At 46.6% G+C, this 18,385-nt stretch overlaps 1 protein-coding gene and 1 long non-coding RNA gene across 2 annotated transcripts in view; both read right to left on the reverse strand.

The window, feature by feature from the left end:
- The window catches only part of LOC134358263 (uncharacterized), a 33,860-nt gene extending 29,305 nt beyond the window's left edge, over window positions 1-4,555 (reverse strand). Inside the window, exon 1 of the long non-coding RNA XR_010020846.1 lies at window positions 3,676-4,555. This is a non-coding gene — a long non-coding RNA (uncharacterized LOC134358263). The remainder of the gene's footprint in view (window positions 1-3,675) is intronic.
- Window positions 4,556-16,335: 11,780 nt separating this feature from the next.
- The window catches only part of LOC134358264 (AP-1 complex subunit mu), a 30,882-nt gene continuing 28,832 nt past the window's right edge, over window positions 16,336-18,385 (reverse strand). The window contains exon 8 of the mRNA XM_063070280.1: window positions 16,336-16,895. Coding sequence (XP_062926350.1) covers window positions 16,795-16,895 — 101 coding nt within the window. The 3' untranslated portion in view covers window positions 16,336-16,794. The remainder of the gene's footprint in view (window positions 16,896-18,385) is intronic.

An 18,385-nucleotide genomic window follows, 5' to 3' on the forward strand; every position in this document is an offset into this window, starting at 1 on the left:
AATTATAGAATGACAAATCTCACATCAGTGGGGGAGGGTTGAGGGTGAAGTGTGGAGTGGGAGGGTTGGGGGTGAAGTGGGGAGGGTTGAGGATGAAGGGTGGAGTGGGGGGGAAGGGGAGAGTGGGGGGGAAGAGTTGGGGAGGGTTGCGGGTGAAGTGTGGAGTGGGAGTGTTGAGGGAAGGGGAGTGTTGAGGAGGGAGGAGAGGGTTGAGGAGGAGAGGGTTGAGGAGGGAGGGGGAGGGTTGAGGCTGAAGGATGGGGAGGATTGAGGGTGAAGGATGGAGTGGTTTCAGGGTTGAGGGTGAAGGGTGGAGTCGGGGGAAGGGGGAGGGTTGGGGCTGAAGTGTGGAGTGGGAGGGTTGGGGAGGGTTGGGGGTGAAGTGTGGAGTGAGAGGGTTGGGGAGGGAGGGGGAGGGTTGAGGGTGAAGTGTGGAGTGAGAGGGTTGGGGAGGGAGTGGGAGGGTTGGAGAGTGGGAGGGTTGGGGAGGGAGTGGGAGGGTTGAGGGTGAAGTGTGGAGTGGAAGGGTTGGGGAGGGAGTGGGAGGGTTGGGGCTGAAGTGTGGAGTGGGAGGGTTGAGGGTGAAGTGTGGAGTGGGAGGGTTGGGGAGGGAGTGGGAGGGTTGAGGGTGAAGTGTGGAGTGGGAGGGTTGGGGAGGGAGTGGGAGGGTTGGGGAGGGAGTGGGAGGATTGAGGGTGAAGTGTGGAGTGGGAGGGTTGGGGAGGGAGTGGGAGGGTTGGGGAGGGAGGGGGACAAATCGTACGAGCAGCAGCATTCCGAACTTGAGTCAGCCACAGCAGGTTTTTGACAACTGCCATCCTGCAGAAGGGACCTCCTGATGAATGGTATTATTCAAGCAATTACCTTTCGACATTACGTCTGCCATTATATAATTGCCTGTGCACTCATTCATTCATCAGAAGCTCTTTTACAAGTCGAAGGAATTTTGATCCATATTTCAATCTATCATTCCTGAGAACGCTAAGTACTGTCTTATTACTCAGTTTCTTAGTACTGTATCGCGTCGGACTTTAAAAGTACCCATACGCTATGACTGGAGTTCATCTATCTGCTTAGCTTAAGAAACGGGAAACTCTTGAGCGAGGGCAAAATACTTAAAAAAAAAAATCCTCACCGGTGATTCCATTCACAGTGATAAGATGCTGACTCTGCATGCTCCCACATTACAGGAAATTAAAAAGTCGGCAATGGTGATGAGAACCCTTGAAACCGAGTCAATGTGTTTGTTACTCTCATCTAGATTACCCAGACCATCCAGTGGATCCGCAGCAAGCACTAAAAGCCCGGGCGAGGGCTGAAGCAGCGTTAGTCAGGGCATCTTTTGCATATAGAGAAATTGATGTTGAAGTGAGACAGGCTGAATTAAAAGACCCACCTGGAAGCAATACTGGAGCATGCAAAAGAGGCATGTACTTAACCGAAGCCAAAGTCTTTAAGGTGGGCATGGAGCAGCTAGCTGAGAATGATAATGTTAGATCAAACTCACCATGTCATTCAGCTGAGAAGACCAAGAGGCACATTCAAGACTAGTCTGCTTTTGCTTACACCCACCCACAGTAGACTCAGGCAAGCCATTCAAGACTGAAGGAGGTCTCCACTCCCTCACGATAATACTCCACAACTTGACACCTTTTACCTAAACAGGTCAGAACAGAGACAGCCTCTCTCATATGCTTGTTGTCACACTGAATAGGCAGATATCTCAAAATGTCCAATGGCCACTCATTCACTCATAGATGTGAGAGAGACATGCCATGGTACTTATGAGCCTTGGAGTCTACAACTAGGTGGCTACATAACACAGGTGGTCATGCCGCTCAGCCTCCTGATAAGGTGCACCATACACCCACATGAACCCCAACCCGATCACGTTGTGTTAGATCTTGTGAGATTCCCGGCCAGTCATTACCTGCTGACGGCCAGACTCACCAAATTTGATGATATGCCAGAAAATTACTGGGTTTGGATGTCCACATTCTCCAACACCACTGAAGACCTCAAACTCAAGCCTAGAGAAGAACTTGACCTGCTGGTGAAGTGGCTGAGCATGCAAACAGAATAAGCTCAGTTCATTCAGTACCCTGTTTAGTCTGGCAGCGACAGAGTCCGCTCTCTTCAACAAACTTGTTCTTTCCCAAGATTTCACGCAACATCTGCAGGAGCTAGTAGGCCTGCTATTGGAGTTGGAGGCTACTTGCTAATTACCTGACTTGTCTTACCTCGACACTACACAAGGAATTAATCCCATCTCGTAGAAACTCTCCTTTAGTCTACAGAAGTGGATGTCAGAGGGAACTAGATACAAACTGGAAAATGGAGTCAGCTTCCCATCTTTCTATGGGCTGATGCCAAAATGAGGAATGACTCCAGCTTTATCATGACCACCTCCAGCTCAGCACCACCTAAATCCGAGAAAAATTTTATCAAAAGATCCTAGCAAACAGGACCTCTACATCAGAAACCACACACTATCCGGAAGTGGCTTCAGGGAGAAACCAGAGGAGCAAAGTGCCTTTCTTAAAGAGACTCCATTATCTTTCTGCTACTGCTCTTCAAGCAGCCAGCAGGCGACGGACTGTAATGCTGCCATCCAGTGTACTGAATACTGCAGCTCTTCATATTGGCCCACTTCCCTGGTCTGTGAAGAACAACACAAGTACTTCTTTACAGCATGGTGCGGAGGGAGATGAATCCCACCTCTTCCCGTACTGAGGTCTATGGGGAAAGCTCTGCCTAGTAAGTCAGGTTCAAACACCTGTCTTTTCAACGTTTGCCCAGAAGGCCACAGTGAGATGAGGATGTATGTTGTCTTGTATGATCAGAGCAACAAATCTCCAGCTAGATCAACTTTTTCCAATGTCTTTAACATAACTGATGACACCTCCCTTAAGATATGTGCAGTTGTGTCACATACGGTGAATACGGCTTTATTGTGAATTTGTTGTTGAAAACGTTTGGCTCTTCCCATGCTCATTGAATGCGACAAACTTCCGGATAGCAGGAAGGAAATTGCCACTCCGGAAGCAGCAACTCGCCACCCTGACCTCAAGTCCATAGCCAGTAAGATACCATCACTCGACCCAAAGGCTGTGATGCTGCTCCTGTCATCACACAGGTACACAGGATACTCAAGCAATGTAATGGGCCTCCAGACATGCTTCCTTTGTGCAGATTAGCACTTGGGTGGGTCACGGTATGATATGTCTTCCTACAAGTGCACACAAATCCTTACCTGCAGAAGTCTTCAGAGCTAGCATTCTAGAAAACAGGTGTCCCTGTCCCATGACTCCTTGCCTAAGCAGCATACACATCAAGAAAAGTTTTCGTCAGTCCTACCATCCTCCCGCCTTGACCTAACAAAGAGGTTTGACAAGCAACACAGCAAGCAAAGGCGAATCTGTCTCAGTCCATACAAAGAATGATTACAAACCAGCTCCTTCAATGGATGACCTTGTTTTCCTGAGGTAGCATGCCTGAATGATTGGCGCCCTGTCACACTCACTTCAATTATAAGCAAATTGCTTTGAAAGACTGGTTAAAGACTACATCTGCAGCATGCTACCACCCACACTGGACCCCCTACAATTTGCCTACCAATGGAGCCGGTCTACCGATGATATCATAGCCACAGCATTACACAGTGTGCTCACTCACCTGGAGAAGAGGGATGCATACGTTAGAATGCTGTTTCTGGACTACAGTTCAGCATTCAACACCATAATTACCCCCAGACTTGATAGGAAGCTCAGAGCAACACAAACAAAATGCTGGAGGAACTCAGCAGGCAAAGCAGCATCTATGGGAAAAAAGCACAGTTGACGTTTGGGTCGACTGTTTCTGAACCAAACTACAGGCAGGTAGAGGAGGTGTATTCTTAACCCCTTTCGATAAAATGTGTTTGATTTTGGAACTATGATTCACTTTATTATCAGTATGTTGAGTAGTTTCTGTCTGTTCATTGTAAATGAAATTTTATGAAACGTTGAATGTAAAATGCCTATGGTATAAAATCTTCAGTTTAGAGGAAACCTGTCCAAACCATTACATTATGGCTATTTTTTTTAATGCATGGATTTTCAACAGCTGTGAGTAGTGATTGCTCTTGAAAGACAGAATTTTACTCCTATATTTCAAATCGAGTTGATGGTCTTATTACTTTTTAGTATCTGAGTGTGCTATTCACTTGATCTGGAACATTGACTGTAATTGCTTAATCTTTTTTTTGTGAAAGCCCTGAGTTCAGTTCGTGGCACCTTTTAAAGATACCATTCGGGGAGTGTTAGGTCCCCCCTGATTTGGTTTGCTACTTTCTTTCTAGCCATGAGATCTTATTGGTTAATTTTAAGTTTAAAACTGATGTTGATTGCTTATTATTGCATTGTTAAACAATGAACCTTCGACATTAGGTTGGCCATTATATAATTCCATGTATATTCATTCATTCGAGAGAAGCACTTTTACGAGTCAAAGGAATTTTAGTCAATATTTGAATCTATCTTTTGTAAGAACTCAGAGCTACTGTCTTTTTACTCAACACACATCAAAGTTGCTGGTGAACGCAGCAGGCCAGGCAGCATCTTTAGGAAGAGGTGCAGTCGACGCTTCAGGCCGAGACCCTTCGTCAGGACTAACTGAAGGAAGAGTGAGTAAGGGATTTGAAAGTTGGAGGGGGAGGGGGAGATCCAAAATGATAGGAGAAGACAGGAGGGGGAGGGATGGAGCCAAGAGCTGGACAGGTGATAGGCAAAAGGGATACAAGAGGATCATGGGACAGCAGGTCCGGGAAGAAAGACAAGGGGGGGGAACCCAGAGGATGGGCAAGGGGTGTATTCAGAGGGACAGAGGGAGAAAAAAGAGAGTGAGAGAAAGAATGTGTGCATAAAAATAAGTAACAAATGGGGTACGAGGGGGAGTTGGGACCTCAGTGGAAGTTAGAGAAGTCAATGTTCATGCCATCAGGTTGGAGGCTACCCAGACGGAATATAGTGTTGTTTCTCCAACCTGAGTGTGGCTTCATCTTTACAGTAGAGGAGGCTGTGGGTAGACATGTCAGAATGGGAATGGGATGTGGAATTAAAATATGTGGCCACTGGGAGATCCTGCTTTCTCTGGCGGACAGAGCGTAGATGTTCAGCAAAGCGGTCTCCCAGTCTGCGTAGGGGCCTCGCCAATATATAAAAGGCCACATCGGGAGCACCGGACACAGTATATCACCCCAGTCGACTCACAGGTGAAGTGTTGCCTCACCTGGAAGGACTGTTTGGGGCCGTGAACGGTGGTAAGGGCGGAAGTGTAAGGGCATGTGTAGCACTTGTTCCACTTACACGGATAAGTGCCAGGAGGGAGATCAGTGGGGAGGGATGGGGGGGATGAATGGACAAGGGAGTTGCGTAGGGAGCGATCCCTGCGGAATGCAGAGGGGGGGGGAGGGAAAGATGTGCTTAGTGGTGGGATCCTGCTGGAGGTGGTGGAAGTTACGGAGAATAATATGTTGGACCCGGAGGCTGGTGGGGTGGTAGGTGAGAACCAGGGGAACCCTATTCCTAGTGGGTTGCTGGGAGGTTGAGTGAGAGCAGATGTACGTGAAATGGGGGAGATGCGTTTAAGAGCAGAGTTGATAGTGGAGGAAGGGAAGCCCCTTTCTTTAAAAAAGGAAGACATCTCCCTCGTCCTAGAATGAAAAGCCTCATTCTGAGAACAGATGCGGCGGAGACGGAGGAATTGCGAGAAGGGGATGGCGTTTTTGCAAGAGACAGGGTGAGAAGAGGAATAGTCCAGATAGCTGTGAGAGTCTTCCACCCCCGATGACCCCTTCTCCCGTCTTCAACCCTCCTCTTCTTCATGGACACACTGCTCTGGTCTTCTGCCTGCTCTGGATCTCTTTATCGCTAATTGCCGACGGGACATCAACCGTCTCGACTTCACCGCACCTTGTCCTCATTCCAACCTCACTCCTTCGGAACGCTCTGCTCTCCACTCCCTCCACACTAATCCTAACCTTATTATTAAACCTGCCGATAAGGGGTGTTGTAGTCTGGCGTACTCACCTCTACCTTGCCGAGGCACAGCGACAACTCGCGGATACCTCCTCTTATTTACCCCTCGATCGTGACCCCACTAAGGAGCACCAGGCCATTGTCTCCCACACCATCACTGACTTTATCCGCTCAGCGGATCTCCCATCCACTGCTACCAACCTTATAGTTCCCACACCCCGCACTTCCCGTTTCTACCTCCTACCCAAGATCCACAAACCTGCCTGTCCTGGCCGACCTATTGTCTCAGCTTGCTCCTGCCCCACCAAACTCGTTTCTGCATACCTCGACACGGTTTTATCAACCCTTGTTCAATCCCTTCCGACCTATGTTCGTGACACTTCACATGCTCTTAAACTTTTCGATGATTTTAAGTTCCCTGGCCCCCACCGCTTTACTTTCACCATGGATGTCCGGTCCCTATATACTTCCATCTCCCATCAGGAAGGTCTCAAAGCTCTACGCTTCTTTTTGGATTCCAGACCTAATCAGTTCCCCTCTACCACCACTCTGCTCCATCTAGCGGAATTAGTCCTTACTCTTCATAATTTCTCCTTTGGCGCCTCCCACTTCCTCCAAACTAAAGGTGTAGCTATGGGCACCCGTATGGGTCCCAGCTATGCCTGCCTTTTTGTTGGCTTTGTGGAACAATCTATGTTCCGTGCCTATTCTGGTATCTGTCCCCCACTTTTCCTTCGCTACATCGACGACTGCATTGGCGCTGCTTCCTGCACGCATGCAGAACTCGTTGACTTTATTAACTTTGCCTCCAACTTTCACCCTGCCCTCAAGTTTACCTGGTCCATTTCCGACACCTCCCTCCCCTTTCTAGATCTTTCTGTCTCTGTCTCTGGAGACAGCTTATCCACTGATGTCTACTATAAGCTTACTGACTCTCACAGCTATCTGGACTATTCCTCTTCTCACCCTGTCTCTTGCAAAAACGCCATCCCCTTCTCGCAATTTCTCCGTCTCCGCCGCATCTGCTCTCAGGATGAGGCTTTTCATTCTAGGTCGAGGGAGATGTCTTCCTTTTTTAAAGAAAGGGGCTTCCCTTCCTCCACTATCAACTCTGCTCTTAAACGCATCTCCCCCATTTCACGTACATCTGCTCTCACTCCATCCTCCCACCAACCCACTAGGAATAGGGTTCCCCTGGTCCTCACCTACCACCCCACCAGCCTCCGGGTCCAACATATTATTCTCCGTAACTTCCGCCACCTCCAACGGAATCCCACCACTAAGCACATCTTTCCCTCCCCGCCTCTCTCTGCATTCCGCAGGGATCGCTCCCTATGCAACGTCTATTTGTCCCCCCCATCCCTCCCCACTGATCTCCCTCCTGGCACTTATCCGTGTAAGCGGAACAAGTGCTACACATGCCCTTACACTTCCGCCCTTACCACCATTCAGGGCCCCAAACAGTCCTTCCAGGTGAGGCAACACTTCACCTGTGAGTCGACTGGGGTGATATACTGCGTCCGGTGCTCCCGATGTGGCCTTTTATATATTGGCGAGACCCAACGCAGACTGGGAGACCGCTTTGCTGAACATCTACGCTCTGTCCGTCAGAGAAAGCAGGATCTCCCAGTGGCCACACATTTTAATTCCACATCCCATTCCCATTCTGACATGTCTATCCACGGCCTCCTCTACTGTAAAGATGAAGCCACACTCAGGTTGGAGGAACAACACCTTATATTCCGTCTGGGTAGCCTCCAACCTGATGGCATGAACATCGACTTCTCTAACTTCTGCTAAGGCCCCACCTCCCCCTCGTACCCCATCTGTTACTTATTTTTATGCACACATTCTTTCTCTCACTCTCCTTTTTCTCCCTCTGTCCGTCCCTCTGAATATACCTCTCGCCCATCCTCTGGGTCCCCCCCCCGTCTTTCTTCCCGGACCTCCTGTCCCATGATCCTCTCGTATCCCCTTTTGCCTATCACCTGTCCAGCTCTTGGCTCTATCCCTCCCCCTCCTGTCTTCTCCTATCAATTTGGATCTCCCCCTCCCCCTCCAACTTTCAAATCCCTTACTCACTCTTCCTTCAGTTAGTCCTGACGAAGGGTCTCGGACTGAAACGTCGACTGCACCTCTTCCTACAGATGCTGCCTGGCATGCTGCGTTCACCAGCAACTTTGATGTGTGTTGCTTGAATTTCCAGCATCTGCAGAATTCCTGTTGTTTGCGTTATATTCACTACTGCGAAGCCTCTTCTGGTGATGCCTACACCGAAGAAGTTTAGATCCTCTCTTCGACGGGAGTTCGGTGAAACCATCTCTCACTGCTCCCCATCTGCAATTTCTTCGGCTCTTCAACTTTTCGACCACACTTTGACTCAGACTCGCTATCACAGCCATATATCCTTTCTTGGAACGTGCCTCCGTCGCCAACTTACTCCAGTTGGCTTTAGGATTCGTTTCCAAGCCTCTCAATTTGGACCTTCTGAGGATCCCAGGTACTCACATTTTATTGACTCTGCCTCTCGCCGCTTCTCCCGTCAAGCTCTGAAGGCGACGCTCTCCGCCATGAGGAGGTACTTGGTGTCCCTTTCCCAGACCCTTCCACACCTTCGGGACACTTTCTTCGCCGTCTGTAATGGTCCTACCCATTATTTCATCCTCCGTCGGATTAACGCCTGCAATCGCCGTTTTTTTGATTTTGTTATGTTAGGCAAAGATCGCAAGATCCTACATCTACGGACTCCAGAGCCTGCCGGCCCCGACGCTAGCAGGCATGAACTTCAAATTGCGGCCCCTGCCATTGATCTCGGCGGCTCCAACACCTCAGGACATATTCAAAACCCGGACTCCAGCAACAACCATGGACACCTTCACAGCAATTGCGCAACCACCAACTGCGTCTCCAGCCTTGAACTCCAGGCCGGGTCTTTATGTGCTGCTGTTGTGACTCCCGTCTCCCCTTCCCCCACCACCACTCCGCAGCCCCGTCTTCCTCAGATCCCACCGTCAACTCCTGGTCCCTCAGAGGCTCCATCTTCCTCTCACCCCAACCCTCCCCTCTCCACTGACACCCCCAGCCTCCCCCCTCCCCCCCTCTGATCCCAGCTCTCATCCGTGCCGGGTCTTTACCATCCCCTCCGACCTTCAACTGTCTGAGGCAGAGCGCTCTGTCCTCAGTAAGGGCCTCGCGTTTGTCCCCCTTCGCCCACACCTCAGCGAGTTCCGTGTTCGCCACGATGCGGAACTTTTCTTCCGCCGTCTCCGTCTCTGAGCTTACTTCTTCGGCAAGGACTCTTCCACCCCCACCGATGACCCCTTCTCCCGTCTTCAACCCTCCTCTTCTTCATGGACACCCCGCTCTGGTCTTCTGCCTGCTCTGGATCTCTTTATCACTAATTGCCGACAGGACATCAACTGTCTCAACTTCACCACACCTTGTCCCCATTCCAACCTCACTCCTTCGGAACGCTCTGCTCTCCATTCCCTCCGCACTAATCCTAACCTTATTATTAAACCCGCCGATAAGGGGGGTGCTGTTGTAGTCTGGCGTACTGACCTCTACCTTGCCGAGGCACAGAGACAACTCGCAGATACCTCCTCTTATTTATCCCTCGATCGTGACCCCACTAAGGAGCACCAGGCCATTGTCTCCCACACCATCACCGACTTTATCCGCTCAGGGGATCTCCCATCCACTGCTACCAACCTTATAGTTCCCACACCCCGCACTTCCCGTTTCTACCACCTACCCAAGATCCACAAACCTGCCTGTTCTGGCCGACCTTCTCAGCTTGCTCCTGCCCCACCAAACTCGTTTCCGCATACATCGACACGGTTTTATCCCCCGTTGTTCAATCCCTTCCGACCTATGTTTGTGACACTTCTCACGCTCTTAAACTTTTCGATGATTTGAAGTTCCCTGGCCCCCACCGCTTTATTCCACCATGGATGTCCAGTCCTTATATACTTCCATCCCCCATCAGGAAGGTCTCAAAACTCTACACTTCTTTTTGGATTCCAGACCTAATCAGTTCCCCTCTACCACCACTCTGCTCCGTCTAGCAGAATTAGTCCTTACTCTTAATAATTTCTCCTTTGGCTCCTCCCACTTCCTCCAAACTAAAGGTGTAGCTATGGGCACCCGTATGGGTCCTAGCTATGCCTGCCTTTTTGTTGGCTTTGTGGAACAATCTATGTTCCGTGCCTATTCTGGTATCTGTCCCCCACTTTTCCTTCGCTACATCGACGACTGCATTGGCGCTGCTTCCTGCACGCATGCAGAACTCGTTGACTTTATTAACTTTGCCTCCAACTTTCACCCTGCCCTCAAGTTTACCTGGTCCATTTCCGACACCTCCCTCCCCTTTCTAGATCTTTCTGTCTCTGTCTCTGGAGACAGCTTATCCACTGATGTCTACTATAAGCTTACTGACTCTCACAGCTATCTGGACTATTCCTCTTCTCACCCTGTCTTTTGCAAAAACGCCATCCCCTTCTCGCAATTCCTCCGTCTCCGCTGCATCTGCTCTCAGGATGAGGCTTTTCATTCTAGGTCGAGGGAGATGTCTTCCTTTTTTAAAGAAAGGGGCTTCCCTTCCTCCACTATCAACTCTGCTCTTAAACGCATCTCCCCCATTTCACGTACATCTGCTCTCACTCCATCCTCCCACCAACCCACTAGGAATAGGGTTCCCCTGGTCCTCACCTACCACCCCACCAGCCTCCGGGTCCAACATATTATTCTCCGTAACTTCCACCACCTCCAACAGGATCCCACCACTAAGCACATCTTTCCCTCCCCCCCCCTCTGCATTCCGCAGGGATTGCTCCCTACACAACTCCCTTGTCCATTCATCCCCCCCATCCCTCCCCACTGATCTCCCTCCTGGCACTTATCCGTGTAAGCGGAACAAGTGCTACACATGCCCTTACACTTCCTCCCTTACCACCATTCAGGGCCCCAAACAGTCCTTCCAGGTGAGGCAACACTTCACCTGTGAGTCGACTGGGGTGATATACTGCGTCCGGTGCTCCCGCTGTGGCCTTTTATATATTGGCGAGGCCCCTACGCAGACTGGGAGACTGCTTTGCTGAACATCTACGCTCTGTCCGTCAGAGAAAGCAGGATCTCCCAGTGGCCACACATTTTAATTCCACATCCCATTCCCATTCTGACATGTCTGCCCACGGCCTCCTCTACTGTAAAGATGAAGCCACACTCAGGTTGGAGGAACAACACCTTATATTCCGTCTGGGTAGCCTCCAACCTGATGGCATGAACATCGACTTCTCTAACTTCCGCTAAGGCCCCACCTCCCCCTCGTACCCCATCTGTTACTTATTTTTATGCACACATTCTTTCTCTCACTCTCCTTTTTCTCCCTCTTTCCCTCTGAATATACCCCTTGCCTATCCTCTGGGTCCCCCTGCCCCCTCCTTGTCTTTCTTCCCGGACCTCCTGTCCCATGATCCACTCGTATCCCTTTTGCCTATCACCTGTCCAGCTCTTGGCTCCATCCCTCCCCCTCCTGTCTTCTCCTATCATTTTGGATCTCCCCCTCCCCCTCCAACTTTCAAATCCCTTACTCACTCTTCCTTCAGTTAGTCCTGACGAAGGGTCTCGGCTCGAAACGTTGACTGTACCTCTTCCTAGAGATGCTGCCTGGTCTGCTGCGTTCACCAGCAACTTTGATGTGTGTTGCTTGAATTTCCAGCATCTGCAGAATTCCTGTTGTTTGTCTTTTTACTCAACTGCTTGCATACTGTAACGTGTTGGTCAATAATAAAACTACTTTCAAACTACAACTATGCCGGGTCTGGAGTTTATCTGCTTAGCTTGAGAAACAGGAGAAACACTTTAGCAAGGGTAAAATAATGAAAAAACTCTGTTCTTATAGGACAGGAGATATGTAGTTTACCCCATCCTCGAATGATGTACCTTAATGGAGCCGATTAATTGGTATGAGTTACACATGGAAAGGATTAGAAAAAGAGTCAAATAGTCATAGAAAAATACAGAACAGAAACAGGCCCTTCAGCCCATCTAGTCCATGCCAAACCATTTAAACTGCATACTCCCGTCAACCACCAGGACCATAGCCCTCCAAATCCCTGCTATCCATGTACCTATCCAAACTTCCCTTAAATGTTGAAATCAAGCTCACTTGCACCACTTGCACTGGCAGCTCACTGCACATGCTCAAAACTCTGAGTGAAGAAGTTACCCCTCGTATTCTCCTAAACTTTTTACCTTTCACCTATAGCCCATGACCTCCAGTTGTAGTTCCAACCAACCTCAGTAGGAAAAGCATAATCAGTTTTCTATGTCTATCAAATCTTCCCTCATTCTTCTGTTTTCCAAGGAATAAAGTCCTAACCTATTCAATCTTTCCTTATTGCTCAGATCTTCCAGCCCCAGCAAGATCCTTGTAAATTTTCTCTGTACTCTTTCAACCTTATTTACAGCTTTCCTGTAGGTAGGTGACCAAAACGGCACATAATACTGTAAATAAGGCCTCACTAACATCTCATACAACTTCAACATAACATCCCATCTTCTGTAATCAATAATTTCCTGTACGAAGGCCAATGCACCAACAGCTATTTTTACAACACTATCTACCTGTGTCACCACCTTCAATGAATTATGGACCTGTATTCCCAGATCCCTTACCTCAAGACAGCAAACACCACCCCTTCCTCTGTAATCTGTATAGTCTATGACCTTACTGCTGCTTTTCCTCACTTCTATAGAGTCCGTATCTGCCTCCCGAAAAAATACAGATTGAAAAAAAAATCTCCCCTACATCTTTTGACTCCATGCAGAGATTACCATTCTGATCTTCCAGAGGAAGAATTTGCCCCTTTTCATGTCAGTATATCCTTTCCAAAATAAGGAGCCCAAGACTGCACACAATACCCCAAGTGTGGTCTCACGAGTGCCTGATAGAGCCTCAACATCACATTCCTGCTCTTATACTCTATACCTCTAGAAATGAATGCCAACATTGCATTCACCTTCTTCACAACCGACTCATCCTGAAGGTTAACTTTTAGGGTACCTTGTACAAGGACTCCCAAGTCCCTTTGTATCTCTGCATTTTGAATTCTCTCCCCTTCTAGATAGTAGTCTGCCCATTTATTTCTTCCATCAAAGTGCATGACCATACACTTTTCAACATTGTATTTCATTTGCCACTTCTTTGCCCATTCCCCTAAACTATCTAAGTCTCTCTGCAGGCTCTCTTTTTCCTCAACACTACCCGCTCCTCCACCTATCTTTGTATCATCGGCAAATTTAGCCACAAATCCATTAATCCCATAGTCCAAATCAATGACATACATTGTAAAGAACAGCAGTCCTAACACCGACCTCTGTGGAACTCCACTGGTAACCAGCAGCCAGCCAGAATAGGATCCCTTTATTCCCACTCCCTGTTTTCTGCCAATCAGCCAATGCTCCACACACGCTAGTAAATTCCCTGTAATTCCACGGGCTCTTATCTTGCAAAGCAGCCTCACGTGCGGCGCCTTGTCAAAGGCCTTCTGAAAATCTAAGTAAACCACATCTATTGCATCTCCTTTGTCTACCCTGCTTGTAATTTCCTCAAAGAATTGCAGTAGGTCTGTCAGGCAGGATTTTCCTTTCAGGAAACCATGCTGGCTTTGGCCTATCTTGTCATGTGCCTCCAGGTACTCCGTAATCTCATCCCTAACAATCGATTCCAACAACTTCTCAACCACTGATGTCAGGCTAACAGGTCTATAGTTTCCTTTCTGCGGCCGGCCACCCTTCTTAAATAGCGAAGTAACATTTGCAAATTTCCAGTCACCCAGTACAATGCCAGAATCTATCAATTCTTGAAAGATCATCGTTAATGCCTCCGCAATCTCTCTAGCTACTTCCTTCAGAACCTGACGGTGTATTCCATCAGGTCCAAAAGATTTATCCACCCTCAGACCATTAAGCTTCCTGAGCACCTTCTCAGTCATAATTTTCACTGCACAAACTTCACTTCCCTGACACTCTTCTCCTGTGAAGACTGATGCAAAATGCACATTCAATCCCTCTGCCATCTCTGCATCTCTCACTACAATATCTCCAGTGTCATTTTGTATTGGTCCTATATCTACCCTCAACTTTCGTCTACCTTTTATATACTTGAAAAAGTTTTTAGTATCTTCTTTGATATCAGTCACCAGCTTCCTTTCATAAGTCACCTTTTCCTTCCTGATAACCTTCTTAGTTTCCTTTCCAAGTTTTTAAAAGCTTCCCAATCCTCTATCTTCCCACGAGCTCTAGCTTCTTTGTATGTCCCCTCTTTTGTTTTTACTTTGGCTTTGACTTCACTTGTCAGCCACAGTAGTGTCCTTCTTCCCTTTGAAAATTTTTTCTTATTTGGAATACATCTGTCTCGCACTTCTCTCATTTTCGTAGAAACTCCAGCCATTGCTGCTCTGCTGACCTTCCTGCAAATGTCCATTTCCAGTCAACTTCAGCCAGTTCCCCTCTCATGCCATTGTAATTTCCCATATACCACTGAAATACCAACATATTGGATTTTATTTTTTCCCTCTCAAATTTCAACATGAACTCGATCATATTGTGATCACTGTTCCCTAAGGGTTTGTTAACCTCCTGCTCTCTTATCACCTCTGGATCATTGCACAACACCCAATCCAGGACAGCCGATGCCCTAGTGGGCTCAACAACAAACTTCTAAAAAGCCATCCCTTAGACATTCTACAATTCCTCTCTCTTGAGGTCCAGTACTGACCTGGTTTTCCCATCCACTTTCATGTTAAAATCTCCAACGATTATCATGACATTGCCTTTCTGACACACCTTTTCTATGTCCTGCCGTAATTTGTAATCCACATCCCCGCTACTCTTTGGAGGCCTGTATACAACTGCCATTAGGGTCCTTTTACCCTTACCACTTCTTAACTCAACTCAGAGACTCTACACCTTCCAATCCTATGTCATCTCTTTCAAATGATTTAATTTTTTTTTTTATACGCAGAGCTACACCACCCTCTCTGCCTACTAACCTATCTCTCCGATACACAGTATATCCTTGGACGTTCAGCTCCCAATGGCAGCCATCCTTTAGCCAAGTTTCAGAGATGGCCACAACGTCATACTTGCCAATCTGCAGCTGAATTTCAAGATCATCTGTTTTATTGATTGGCCCATCATGGGTCAAAGAACCATACTGTGTTGTAGTGTTCCATGTTCTAACATCAATCTAAGCCTTCCCTCCAACACTTCTATCATCAATGTGCCTTTCTATTGACAATAAACTGGACTGGTCTAAGAACACTGAGGCTGTCTATAAGAAGGGTCAGAGCCGTCTCTATTTCCTGAGGAGACTGAGGTCCTTTAACATCCGCCGGACCATGCTGAGGATGTTCTAAGAGTCTGTGGTGGCCAGTGCTATCATGTTTGCTGCTGTGTGCTGGGGCAACAGGCTGAGGGTAGCAGACACCAACAGAATCAACAAACTCATTCGTAAGGCCTGTGATGCTGTAGGGATGGAACTGGACTCTCTCACGGTGGTGTCTGAAAAGAGGATGCTGTCTAAGTTGCATGCCATCTTGGTCAATGTCTCCCATCCACTACATAATGTACTGGGTGAGCACAGGAGTACATTCAGCCAGAGACTCATACCACCGAGATGCAGCACAGAGCGTCATAGGAAGTCATTCCTGCCTGTGGCCAACAAACTTTACAACTCCTCCCTTGGAGGGTCAGACACCCTGAGCCGATAGGCTGGTCCTGGACTTATTTCATAATTTACTGGCATAATTTACATATTACTATTAATTATTTATTAATATTTTCTATTACTATTCTATTACTATTTATTATTTCTATGACTATTACTATTTACTAATAGTAATATTACTATTACTATTTATTATTTATGGTGCAACTGTAACGAAAACCAATTTCCCCCGGGATCAATAAAGTATGACTATGACTTCTAAGTTTCGTAAGTGTGATAATGTTTAAGTCTCTACTATCACCCCTGGCAGCATGCCCCACAAATACCAACTGATGTTTGAAAGAAAAGTTGAAAATTTGTTGCAAAGGACAAGTTCAATCTGGAGATCAGGACTGCTGTAAGAGAGTGAAGATCAGTATTGTTGCCTATAAATGAGATATAGGATTCACGTCTTTACAAAACAAAGTCTATAACTTTTACCATTTTTGGTATAAAAGGCAGTAAGAAAATTGAAGCATAATTTTATTGAGACAATTAAACCATACAATTACAAACTGTCACTAAAAAATTATTTATAATGATTGCAATGACAAGTAATGCTATTGAGTATTCGTGAAATTCCGAAGTTCTTTACTACTACATAACAGATATACTCATTTAGTATTTGTCAGGTACAGAAGCAACCAAATATCAGAGGTTGGTGATACAAGATTGAATATCTGTGTTTTAGAGAACAAGTAGAATATTTGAATGTACATGTTCTGGTTAATGAAGAGAATGAATACAGATGAACAATGGCCCTTTAGAAATATTGCAATCAATACCTACAAATAAAACCAGTTTCATATTTCAGTTAACATCATATTGAGATTAAGGCAGTTTATAAATTCAATGGAATAAGTTCCTTTCATGTCTTGCCTTTCAGTTTATCATTAGAATACTTTGGAAATCTTGGAATTGTCTGATTCAAAAATAATGTAGATTTTCCAAAATCATTGACATTTTTCATTGAATACCTGATATGGTGCAATTTTTTAAAATCCCTCATGTTCTGACCTGAAATTTTCCTGCTTTGGTGACATATTTCACACCTTTAAATGGCTTGTATCTTTCCCCATACATGTCTAGTCGATTCACTTTCAAACCTGGAAGAAAACCAGTGAAGATTTCAAGTTCATATTGAACTTATTTTTATTAAATTAAATCCAAATGTTTGCTTTTCTCTGCCAGTTGCATGGACAGCTGGCACTTGAATTATTTGCTACATAATCAAACAGTACACAAAGTGATTCAGATTATTAACATTCATAACTAAGATCTACTGACATTTTAGAAAAGCCTTAGCTCAATCAACTTACTTCATAGACATGTTCACTAGTCTATACAGCATCCTGGTAAAACTCCTCTGCACCCTCTCTAAAGTTTTCACATTCATCCTATAATGAGGCAATCAAAACTGAACACAATACGCCATGTGTTGCTGAAGGGTCTCGGCCTGAAATGTCAAATGTACCCTTTTCCATAGATGCTGCTTGGCCTGTTGAGTTTCTCCACCATTTTGTGTGCATTGCTTATAACACCCCAAGTGTAGCCTGTTAGAGTGGATTTCTTTTTGGGTAACACACATAAAAGTTGCTGGTGAACGCAGCAGGCCAGGCAGCATCTCTAGGAAGAGGTGCAGTCAACGTTTCAGGCCGAGACCCTTCGTCAGGACACAATTAGTCCTCTTCCTTCAGTTAGTCCCAACGAAGGGTCTCGGCCTGAAACGTCGACTGCACCTCTTCCTAGAGATGCTGCCTGGCCTGCTGCGTTCACCAGCAACTTTTATGTGTGTTGCTTGAATTTCCAGCATCTGCAGAATTCCTGTTGTTTTCTTTTTGGGTAGATGATTTGTTTACACTTAAATGACTTTGGCCACCAGACTTCTATTTTAACTGTTTGACAAAGGACTGTGGATTGAGTCCACCACAATGGGCTTCCTAAAAGGTGTGAATACCAGATACTTCTGGTAGTTTGACCTGATACTGTAGTTTCGAAGGCAGTATCACCTATACATCATAAATATTAATTGTATTAATTGTCTTCTATGTTAGCACAGGAAATGCCAAATAAATGTATTGTAGACTTAACTTACATTCCTAAAGGCTGTAGATACCAACCCAGACATGTTGGCGTCGGAAGGAAAGGATGGTGTGAGATTTTGTACGTAGCTTCAAAAGGAAGCATTGTCTATAACTTTTTAAGTAGCAATTGCCTTTGCGTTTAGCATATAAATATCAAGCCCACATTTAGCTAGCAGACCTTTCTGCGGAAAGCGTCTCGAGACGCCTGCTGTACCTTGTGTCGAATAAAGAAGCTGCTTTGTATCGACCAGTGACTCTGTCTCTCCGGTAATTTCATCCACACTACAACATAGCCTAACTAGGATTTTATAGAGCTGCATTATTACCTCGTGGCTCTTACGCTCAATCTCCGGACTAATGAAGGCAAACACACCACCAACCCTAACCCTATCGACTTCTGTGTCAACTTGAGGGATCTAAGGATGTGAACTCCAAGATCCCTGTTCCTCTACACTGCCTGGCATGAACCCTGTACTCTGCCTTCAAATTTGACCTCCTAAAGTGAATTACTT

The sequence above is a fragment of the Mobula hypostoma genome, chromosome 18 (assembly GCF_963921235.1).
Source record: "Mobula hypostoma chromosome 18, sMobHyp1.1, whole genome shotgun sequence".
Lineage (NCBI taxonomy): Eukaryota > Metazoa > Chordata > Chondrichthyes > Myliobatiformes > Myliobatidae > Mobula > Mobula hypostoma.